Source organism: Furipterus horrens, unplaced genomic scaffold (assembly GCF_987537825.1).
Source record: "Furipterus horrens unplaced genomic scaffold, mFurHor1.1.pri manual_scaffold_13, whole genome shotgun sequence".
Taxonomy (NCBI): domain Eukaryota; kingdom Metazoa; phylum Chordata; class Mammalia; order Chiroptera; family Furipteridae; genus Furipterus; species Furipterus horrens.
In genome coordinates this window covers 55,497,902-55,509,596 of record NW_028327183.1, presented here as the reverse complement: position 1 = coordinate 55,509,596, position 11,695 = coordinate 55,497,902, and the positions used below count along the sequence as shown (strand labels likewise).

General features: G+C 50.5%; 1 protein-coding gene across 1 annotated transcript; it reads right to left on the bottom strand.

The window, feature by feature from the left end:
• Positions 1-2,511: 2,511 nt before the first annotated feature.
• Positions 2,512-5,210, bottom strand: LOC149995450 (leukocyte immunoglobulin-like receptor subfamily A member 5). The gene is made up of 5 exons (XM_090261173.1): positions 5,158-5,210; positions 5,042-5,077; positions 4,595-4,879; positions 4,145-4,450; positions 2,512-2,839 (listed from the first exon to the last, which is right to left on the bottom strand). The coding sequence occupies exons 1-5, from the start codon at positions 5,189-5,191 to the stop codon at positions 2,712-2,714; spliced, it is 789 nt and encodes a 262-aa protein (XP_090117299.1). The 5' UTR covers positions 5,192-5,210; the 3' UTR covers positions 2,512-2,711.
• Positions 5,211-11,695: the final 6,485 nt, after the last annotated feature.

The following is an 11,695-nucleotide window of genomic DNA, read 5'->3' as shown; positions in this document are numbered from 1 at the left end:
CTGTGACTGGTGTACTTCTCAATGGAATACTACGCAGCCATAAAAAGGAAACAAGATGTTTTGTGTTGTTACAGCATGGATGGACCTGGAGAATACAAGTCCTTTTTAATTGAATACTTTTATTAAAATATAACCGGAGGCAATATTATATTAGCTTCAGGTGTACAGCACTGATTTTCTACTTGTGGATCTTACCATGCGCTTCCCACGCTAAGTCCAGTAAGCATGCATCCTGTGCAAAGTTATTGCACATTTCTGACTGTGTTCCCCTTGCGATCCACCCCTCTACTGCACCCCCTCCAGCAACCATCACTTATTCTTCCTGTCTATGGGTCTGTTTGGTTTTGTTTGTTTGCATGATGTTAAAAATTCCACATATAAGTGAAATCTTTCTCTGTCGGAATTATGTCACTCACCCTGATACGCTCTAGGTCCATCCAGGCGGTCACAGATGGAAGGTTGCATTATTTCATACGGCAGATTTTCATTCCATTGTGTGTACAGGCCACAGCTTTCTAACCAGTGGTCTGTGGTTCTAACAAGTCGATGAGATCTTTTTCTAAACCCTTGATAGAATAGCTCAGGCTGGTGATTTTTAAAGGCTTTTTATTTTCTGATAATTCACTCCTGGTTTGACTGTTCTCATTTCACAGGTTTGACTTGTAATATTTACACAATCATTTAATTTAAACACTTCACTTCTATTTTGGTTCACACATTGGTCACTGAGAAGTCTGTTTGCTTTATTCCCAAAATGTGGGGATATTAGTTATCACTAACTATGAAATCTGGGGACCCCCGCAGGGTCCCAGAAACTTCTGGGGGCCCATGTCAGGCCTCCAGGCTGTCTGGGTTCACTAGCTGAGTGTCCGTGGGGGCAGCTCCTGTACCCTCTGGGGTACGTGCAGGCCCCCTCCCTGGAGTGTGGAGTCTGGGTCCATCCAGGGCTAGCGGACGGCTAGAGCAGCATACATGCTGGGCTCATCTGGGGGCTCCTCTGATGGGGAGGAACGGGGTGCCCTTGTCTCCCGTCTGACGCTCAAATGGTTCAGCTGGGCATAGGTCACATCCTGGGGGTCGTCCTTGGACCTGATCTGCTTGAGAGACAGTGAGACCGAAACACGTCCCCTTGGTGCCACTGTGGAAATCCTTCATCGATTCTCTCTGTATCGTCAAGGTGACAAGTTCACTGCAGATCAGATGGGTCACTGTCCTGATGGCGTCTGCCGGGCTTTCCTGAGCCCTGGGCATCCGGTGCTTCCATGGATCTGTCTCTTGACCTAACGCACTGTCTGTCTTGCTCTCTCAGCTCCAGCCACACGGCCCATCTGGCTGAAGCAGCATGTGCTGCCTCAGGGCCTTTGCACCTGCAGTTTTCTCTGTTCTGGCCCCTCACCCACCACACACTCTGTCCCCTGCTCTTGCTTTATTCTCCCTCACAGCCCTGGAACTCCAGGATGCCATCTGCCTGCTTGCCTATATCTCCCCCCACCCACAGGTGAATGTGAGGAGTGTGGAGAGAGGGCTTCCCTGTGGCACCTAAATGCAGCCGGTAACCAGTGACCCTGTCACCGCTGCTGCATGAATGAGTGAGGGGGACCCTGGAACCTGTGGGTGTTCACTTATTCATGCCACCTCTAGAGACCTGGGGCTGCACAAGGTCAGACAGAGGACAAGAAGCCAGCCCAGGGGACCACCTAGGAGGGACCAGGAGGCCACAGGAAAGTGGGAGGAGTGAGTCACAGCAAGAGGTGGTGACCAGAAGGAGAGGTCACCGTGGACGCTAATGAGAAGCAGGTGAGGTGAGGACGGGGAAGGGACCACTGGAGTAAAGGGGGTGGCAGGAAGGTCCTTGGTGGCCTGGACAGGAGCAGGGGTCTCACACGAGGATCCAGCTTCACGCCCTCCTCAGGCTGTGGGTCCTTCATGGTGGCATCTGTGGGGACAGAACGGGGTGTGTCTCCTGGCAGGTCCCTGGGATGTCAGGGCTGCAGACCCGCCTGCTCCCAGATGGGCCACTAACCCAGGGGGAGGGGATGGGCCAGGTCACGCAGTGGGGATTGCAGTCCCTCTCCCCTCTGATCCTGCACCTCCCAGGCTGTCCCCTTCCCCATGAACCCTCCCCCAGGGCAGCCGTCCCTTCCTCTCACAGAGGGGCTCTTCCTGGGTGTTTGTAGCTGGGTTGGAGGACAGAGAGTCTCAGCCCCAGGAGGGGAAGGACCCCTCCCGTGTGATTCCAGAGGAAAGAAGGAAACCTTAACAGACTTGATGGGTGCTTTTCAAATTCCATGAGATTGAAAATGAAAAATTAACTTACATTTATTTGTATGTCTGTGCTAACCTTGGATGTTTTCATTCTAGATTTTCCTTTTTTAAAAGAAGAGATTTTATTTATTTATTTTTAGAGAGAGGGGAAGGGAGGGGGAAACAGAGGGAGAGAAACATCCGTGTGTGGTTGCCTCTCACACGCCCCCGACTGTGCAGCTGGCCTCAACCCAGGCCTGTGCCGTGACTGGGAACCGAACTGGTAACTATTTGGTACGGAGGCCAGCACTCAATCCGCTGAGTCACAGCAGCGAGGGCTCTTTCTAGATTTTCTGATTTGAGATTCTGGAGAAATTTGTTTCTCAGCTGAGCGTCTCCATCTTCTTGTCTTTCCTGTGGCAGGTGCTCTGGGCACCTCTCTCCTGTGGACCCAGCCACCCCGTTCCCTACTCACCTGATGTCCTGCCTTTGTTCTGACGTCCCTGGTATCGAAGAAACAGGAAGAGGAGGAGGAAGAGGGGCAGCAGCATGACCACTGAGACCCCGATCAGGACGACCCAGTACCATGGCAGACCTTGGGCAGGAGTGACATCATGGATGAGCCAAAGATGCCATTTAATGAGCACCTACTGTGTGCGAGGCACATGCTGGGTCTGTTGTTCGTCTCCTCTGACCTCACAGCCCTCAGGCCCCACCCCCAGTGCCCTGAGGCTCAGAGAGGTTACCCACGTGCCCCAGGTCACCCAGCCTGGCTGGGCAGCGCGGGGACGGGACCTGGGACGTGGGGTCCCTGTGCTCTCCTCATGCTGCCCCCCAGGTGTACACCAGCCCTGAGCTCTGGGCTCCCCATCTGCAGGGGGCCTGTCCTGTCTCACATGGAGCTGAGAGTCTTTCCTTACTACCTGCCCCCAGCACAGCAGGGACAGGGGAGGGGCAGGGGTGCGGGGTGGGCCCTGTGTCTCCCGGGTTGTCTCCCCCGCACAGGGCCCTGGTGCCCCCGGGGAGTCAGGCTGTGCTGGAGCACGGCCTTCCTGAGCCTGTGAGACCCCTTATGTCACCTAATGTCACTGTAGTTTGTGAGCAGGAGGGTGACCAGGATGAACAGACATGAACCCGACCCTCAGAGAGAGAAGGGAGCCCTGTCCCCGCCGTGGGAGCAGCAAAGCTGGGACCGGAAGGACCCACGTGCTCCCCACAGGGACCCTCACTTACCGCTCTGCTGACCTGACTCTGTGGTGGGGTGTCCTCCATCCTCAGAGCCGCCTGGAAATTCAGGATGGGGGTGAGGGGTGGCGGCTGCCTTCTCCGCAGCTGAGCCTGGCTCCTCTCCCAACCTGGGCCCCACATGTCCCTCTGCCATGGCCCCCCATCACCTGCTGCCTCAGAGCCCTGGGAGCCTCTGGCTCCCAACATCTCTGCCTGACTCCCTGCCCTGGGGACCCAGCCCGTCCCTGAGTGTCCGGGGGACACAAGAACCCTGGTGGGCTCTCAGAGCTCCCAGGGGTGCTCTATGCTCCCTCTGAGCAGAGGTCTCAGTGACGCACCAGCTGAGGGGATGGGCCCTGTGGTGGGGGGCGTGGGCCCCCAGGGGGTCCTGGGAAGGAGGACAAAAGCAGGAGAGGGTCGAGGACTAACCCTGAAGCTGTCATCAGACCCTTTCCTCCATCAGCTGTGTGGGCCCAAGACACTCCCCCTGCCCACCTGTCACCTGTGAACCCAGGGGAGGTGGAGAGAAGGCAGGACAGGGAGGGTCTCTGAGGGGCACATCTGTGCTGGGCCACCATCACATAGACCCCTCAGTCCCCTCCAACCTCAGATGTCTCCTGGGGACACCACCCTGTGTTGACAGCTCAGAAAGGATGGGGTCAGGGGCCCTCACCTGTGACCTGGAGCTCCAGGGCGTCACTGGGCTGTGACCACACCTGGGGGGTGTTCCTGTAACAGCCGTAGCATCTGAACGTCCTCCTGCGGCCGGGGGTCACGGGGCCCACAGGGAACAGGGCCTGCTTCTGCCCACTCAGCTGTGGATGTGAGTCTCGGGTCCAGGAGAGTCTGTCCTCTCCTTCCTCAGTCAGAATGAACCTGTCAAATACCTGCCATGAGCCACACTGGAGGGTCGCATTCACCCCTGAGGTCACGACAGGGCTGGGCAGGGCTGAGAGGCTGGGTTTGCTGCTGTAGGATCCTAGGAGAGAAGGAGGCAGCGAGTTAAATGGGGCTCACACCTCCCTCATGTCCTCCAGGGCTGGGCTGTGAGGGGGAGACTCCCTGAGAGCACCCCCTTCCTGAGGGCAGAGCCTGAGGCTGGGACCCCTGAGTGTCCTCTCACCTGTCACCACCAGCTCCAGGGGATCACTGCACGCTGACCAGCCAGCAGGTCTGAGGTAGAAACAGCGATAGCTCCCTACATGTACCTCTGTCACACGTGTGATGGGGAACTTGACCCTGTCCCTGGGCTCCAGTGGCTTCTGTCTGTCCCAGGGCAGTGATATTCCCCTCATGTCCTTATAGTACTCCTCAGCCTCCACGGTCCCCTGACACCAGATGGTCATAGCGCTCCCCCAGGGGACCACGGAGCCTGGCTCAGCCCAGAGGGAGGGCTTGGGGAGGGTCCCTGGAAGGAACCAGAGGCTGCATTGGAAAGGGCTCCCCACCCCCCATTCCCCCACTCAGCCCACGTCCCTCCTCATTACTACCTCATCCCAGGACCCCTTGCTGCCTCCCGAGCCCCAGGGGTGAAGTAGAAGGTGGGACAGGGACCCTGGGGAGGACTCACCCTTCAGCTCGCGGGTTTTCTGGGCCAGACTCAGCCCTGGAATAGAGTCCCTGTCAGAGGTTTGCCCCATCAGTGCCCCGTGCCCTCCTGCGGCCCCTGCCCGTCCCCACACTGACCGAGGCAGAGAAGAGCAGGGAGGATGGACACCATGCCGTCGCTGTGAGTGCTCCAGCTCTGCAGGGGGACGAGACCCTGGGCCTGAAGGACAGAGATGCACAGGATGTGGTGAGTCCGAGGCTGCTGCCGACTTTCCGGGCTACCACCTCTGTGGACCCGCTGCGGGCGGACGCCCCGCCCTGGGCCTGGCGCTGGGTTTTTCCGTGATGTGAGCTCAGGAGGCCGGCAGGTCCCTTGGAGCCACTCAGCCCAGTTGTGGGGTCTCTGCTTGTTCCCAGGACCCTCTGCCTGGTCTGAGCTCCTGCTCAGAGAGGGCGGGACCCAGGCTCTGGTCCTCAGTCCACCCTCAACAGGCTGACTCCAGAACGGATTGACCACTCATGTTCTCCACCTCCCACACACAAAATACACTTCCGGTGTCTGACTTGTCCGAAGACAGACACTCGCTGATCTCCTACTACCTGCCGGGTGTTTTTCCCAGATCCAGAATTGCATCTGAGATCCAGGGGACTGATCTCCTGTGTTTGGAGAACCCTTCTTAGCAAGAAATCGGCATTCTAAGGTGATTGTTGCAATTAATGTGCTTAGAAAGGAGAAATGAGAAAAATTATGAGAACCGGGGACCTTGAAAAAACATTTTCCCCAAACATTATAAATATTTAAAATGTTCTGTGAATTATGACAAAACTTCTATGCGATTATAATTATGTTAGAAGGCATTGAACAACAGGTAGTATAGAAAATCTCTTGTCAAAGGACACGCATGAATGAGCCATGGGCGTGACGACGGGGTGGGAACTGACTGTGGGAGCCGGGGTAGGGGGTTGGGATGGACAGAGGAGGCCAAAGGGGAAAAATGGAGACAAGTGTCATAGAAGAACAATAAAAAATGATGAAAAGACATTTTCTACATTGTTTGCTAAAGAGGAAGTCGTTGATGTACTCTTCAGCCTGTGGCCCATCAGCATCAATTTTGTGTACGGAGTGAAGCAGGTATGAAAGTCACCTTGTTGGACTCTCAGACAGCTGGCCCTGCAGCCCATGATGGGGAGGCCAGGGGCTCCCCCCGGCCCTGTGAGGGTCTCTGCCGTGACTCACGTGACTGTGCTGTGGTGTGAGTCTGAGCCTTCCTTCTGCTCCATGGACCAGGTACCTCTGCTTTTCAGTTTCTCAAACCTCCAGAATCTTCATCTGCTCTCAGTGACTGGCTTCCTCTCCCCCATGTCTCAGGCAAGAAGGATTCTGATGACATTTGTGGGGACTGGGTGGTCTCACTGGGCTTTGACTGAGCGATCTGAGAGCTAGAGAGGAAGTAGGCTGCTCAAGGGTCCTTCAGCCATCCAGGAAGTGGTAGTGTGTGTGTGTGTGTGTGTGTGTGTGTGTGTGTGTGTGTGTGTGTGTTTACTGCTTTTGAACAGGACTCTCATGAATAAAGATTCTGTGAGTCCTGAAGAGCCTCCACAGTTCTAAGAGGACAGTGACACCCAGGATCTTGGCTGTCCTGAAAGGGAGAAAGGACTCCAGTGATTCCCCCAAAGGGAGGGAAGGAGAAAGAGCCCACTTCTCTCAGAGACACAAAGTCACTCGGGAACAGTGAGACTCAGCCCCGAGCTCCAGGCGAGGAGGAAGTGCTGGGATCCCCTGCAGAAGCAGAGTGCATTGCAAAGACCCCAGGCTCATCCCTGTGACCCCTGTTTCTCTGTCCAGAGGGCTCCTTGGATTCCAGTCAACGAGGTGGGGAGAGATGGTCACCCTTCCTGTCCCCCAGGCAGTGGTCACACCCTCCACCTGCCTGGGTACTGAGTCCTGCACCCTCACCTTCCTCTCAGTTCACCCTTCACATCAGTCTTTGCAAATTACATTTCAGATTCTGTCCATTTTCTGCTGAAAGTTTCTCCGTGGCCCTGTCTTCAGGTACCTCCACTCATTTCTTTCTGAACTGAAAGCTATTCATGATCATCCACAGGTGACCCTCCAAGCTAAGCTCTCACTTCTGTTTCCTCAGCCCCCCAGAGCTGTCGTTACCCCGTGAGCACATTCAGTCACACGCACTCACACTCAAACCTTCACACACTCGCAGACACGCACGCTCACACTAGGTGCTGTTGACATTTCGGTTCTCCCCCATATCTGCTTTCTCAGCGTTCTATAGATCTGGCAACCCCTTCCGAAGCACCCAGCTAAAAGCACAGAAATGGAAGGAACACGGAGATTCCTCCTTCTCATTTCTCGTCTTCACATGTGTTGAGAGCTGGGAAGAAGTACGCAGGGATGGTGTGTAAGTCCGTGTAAGCCATCCACGTCCCATGGTTGGACATGCAAGACTGGAGTTCAGTTACTGTCGATGTTATATTTTATTGACACATATTGTTTATCTCTAGTTCACTGGTAATCCGTGGCACATAAAACATTTATTACTCGATCTGACCATACCGGTTTCCCTGTGTATTCTTCTTGTCTTATAAACATAATCCAACATCCTCGCCTGGCAGGGAGCAGGCCCGTGACCTGTCAACCCCTCACCCTCTTTTGCTGCAGTGCAGAGTCGCTTTGTCTCCAGGATTCTCTAAAATGTTGTCCTGTATTTGGTTACACGTTTTCTTCAACAGGAAGCCCAGAGGTTTCTACGTTCCATAACTGTAGATGTTTTTGCAAACCCCAAAGGCTTTACTTGAAAATGAATAAACAGTCTCATCTTGACAGCAATAAACGTTTTCTTTGACAGGAAGCCCAGAGGTTTGTATGTTCCATAACCACAGATGTTTTTGCAACCCCCAAAGGTTTTACTTGAAAACAAATAAACAACCTCAGCTTGACGGCAATAGAATGTCACAGCATTTTGAAGAGCAAGTGTTGTTCAAAAAGTACGTCATAAAGTGACCACATCAGTGTGGGGCTGTTGAAGGTGGTGACAGAAACATTTTGGCCGGCTGAAAACAAACTCAGTATACCACCCCTGCTCCTAACTAGTTTTTAAAAGGTTTTAATACTTATTCTATTACAGTTGTTCCAATTTTTCTCCTTTGCCCTCCTCCCCCCAATCCACCCCCTCACCCACAGTTGTATCCCACACATGTCATGTCCATGGGTCATTCATACATGTTCTTTGACTAGACTCTTCCCCTTATTTCCTTCCTTATCCCCCTTCCTCTCTGGTCACTGTCAATCTGATCCATGTTTCCATGCCTGTGGTTCTATTTTGTTTGTTAGTTTATTTTCTTCATTAGCTTCCTTTTATAGGTGAGATCTTACTCCTACCTTTCATGACAGCATGGATGGACTTGGAGAATATTGTGCTCAGTGAAATAAGCCAGGCAGCAAAAGGCCAATACCATATGATCTCATGTATTACACGAACCTAATGAACAAAAAACAAGTGGTAAAAATGAAACCAGAAGTGTGGAAACAAGGAACAGACTGAAAGGGACCAGAGGGGTGAGGTAAGGGGAGAAGGGTGGGAAGAAGGGGAAGGGCCTAGTCAAGGAACTAGCATTAATGATCCACAGACATAGACAACATGGTGGGGATTGACGGTGGGGGCGGGGTGTGGGAGGGGCAGTGGAGGCCAATGGGGGACAAATTGGTAAATGGGCTGCACTAAAAATAATAACTGTTCCTTGTGGACACCCACAAGAGAGGGAAGTTGAAGCCACACAATGGGAAACGGTGGGAGGAGATATTAGCAATGGCAAAATGAGGCAAGGGACTGGGACTGAGAACATTTAAAACATCTACACATCTGTAAGATGACAGCTGACACCAATTGAAGTCCAACAAATACTTTAACATGCAACTTACAAACATTGGTATCCAACGTGTGGTTATTTCTGAAACTGTTCTTTGGCTTTATACTTTATCGAAAGCGAGTATGAACGCTCAGTGTGGTAGCAACACATGCACAGAGTGGCTCAAATATAAAGGCAGGAGCACCGACGGTTGACAATGGCGTGGACTGACCGTGAGAGCCCGGCACTGGTGATGGGAGTGAAATGGTGTGGCCACCATGGGCAAGGGCTTCCTGGCATCTTATCAAAATGAACACAGCAAATGGCCTTGATATCCAGTTACTGAGCATCATGCGATGCAAAGAGCATCCTTTCTTTCTTGGTGTGTCTGGGCATCATTGTCTAAACTCAGTGGACTGTCCTTGTGTGGTTCTATTTGTAGATCTCTAGTATATTTCATTGATCTATATGTCGATCTTTTAACCAAACCAGAAATCCCTCTATTAAAGGAACTTTGTGGTAAGATTTGAAATGCGATCCTGTGAGTCCTTATTTCTCACTATGTTTTCCTTCAGAATTATTTTTGGCTCTTGTGGCAATCTTGTAGAGTTTCACATAAACTCCAGAATCAGCTTGTCCATATGTAAAGCATGAACTTGAGATGCTTCACCCTAGTGAAGTTTTTGAAAGTGTCTCTGTGCAGACACTTACACTGGAAAGTGGGAGTTCAATGGCTGAATTTTTATGTCCTGGAAATTCCAGGATTATTTCATCATTCATGCTTCTCAGGATCATCCACCCAGACAGTGCTTCCTACTCAGGAGAGTTTTATATCCTTCCTAACAGTACACAGATTGTCCACAGGAGGAATTCAGCTTTTAAGTGTATGTCCAGGCTCTTTATACTTTTGAGAGAACTCAACAAAGGATCATCCCCAAGCACTCATGCATACTTTCCTGTGAGTAAAGTAATGGGTGCACAGGGGAAATTTCAACTCTTTGGCAACGTGAATCTACCTCACTATTGTGTTCAGTGCAATTAATACCCCAGTTCCGAGGACCTAAAATGAACTATGTGGTTCTGTCACTGCTTTTAAAACAAGCTCTCATTCCTTGTGTTGAATGTGTTCTTGGTGCTCAGCCCACCGAGAGGATAAAGTACCTATATAAGATTAAAACACAAGTGTAATGAAGAGAAACACTTTAGAATATACAGACCCATAGAATATTCTGCATAAAGTGTATGTAAGTCATATACTTATATTTACATGCTCCTTTTACATAAAATTCAAGAAACATTAGAAAAGAGACACAGCTAGATGACTAGGTGTGCTGGGGGGGGGGGTGGAGCTGTCCAGGACCCAGTGCTGAATTCTCCACCACCTCTTGGAACTCATATGTAAACCAGGACAGTATGAGCGGAAGTGGAGGTGACCCATGGTTCTGAGGAAAGCCTCCTAGATACAGATGCACATTTCTATTCAAGGCTGGACAGGGCCTGGGTCAGCACAGCCTCTGGGCAGCAGATGCACTGTCCTGACTTGTGGATCCTGGGACAACTATTTTGAATTTTCGTTGCTGCATCATGTTCCTCCTGTCCGTGCCTTAGGAAAAGGGGCAAACTCTCAGTGGACATTTTTTATAGCAGAGCTTTTGATGACTCGTTTTTCAGTCTTTCAAGTGCAACTCAGGAGACAGAGGCATAGGATGTGGTGGGCACTGTCCCCACAGCACAGTCAGTTCTGTGCACGAGGTGCCTGCCACACAGGAAGAAGACCAGCTTCTCCTCTCCCTACAAATAGCAGGTGCTGAGGGACTGAGCTGAGCCACATCACTAAACAGCCCTCACGTCTCAGGTGTCACAGCTCATTTTCCTAAACCCTACAATCATAGGAGGATTTAACCTAATATGCTGTTATTGGACAACCATAACAATTATTCAGTTTATTTCAGTCAGCATTTCCTGGCAAAGCGAATATATAAAATAGTTAATAATATAAAACCATTCTCAGAAGACATATATTTGACTTCCACCTAATATTTATTACACCTAGTATCACTTGCATATTTGTTATAGTTTACATCTTTAATAACACGAGAGGTATGAAATTGCAAACATATCAAAAAATCATTTGTAAGTTTAGTTATTTAAATATCACTTATACTTGTTTACATTTGTGAAGTTTAAAAATATTTTTTTATTGTTGTGTCAGTTTCCCCCCATTGTCTTTGTACTCTGCTACAAAAGAAAGTCATTAACTGGGCAGTTTGATACTGCGTTTTCAGATGAGAAGAAAACTTGCAGAGTCTTATTTCAGCTGAAAGTATTTCTTGTGTATTAGTCAAAACCGAGTTCTTTCTCCCTCTATGGAGGAAGAGAGAGAGAGAGAGAGAGAGAGAGAGAGAGAGAGAGAGAGAGAGAGAGAGAGAAGGAGGAGGAGGAGTAGGAAAGGAGGGCAAACAAGGGGAATATAAGAAGGAGAAGAAAAGAGACAGGAAGAAAAGAGAGGAACTTGGTCAAGTTGTTGTAACAAATTACAATAACTGGGTGGCTTTGGAAAAGAGAAATTTATTTCATTTTTTCCAGAAAGAAGGCCATAGATGATTCTCAGATGGCGAAAGATAGATAAATTGATTGGAAGATAGGTAAAGAGAGAAAAAAAGCACCTGAGAGTTAGAGATACAGAGAGAGAGAGAGAGAGAGAGAGAGAGAGAAATGGATATATAAATACATAGATTCACAAACTCTGTGATATTTTCAGTCATCAGATCACATGACATTTGTCTGCTTTGAGTTATATTTTTTACATCAA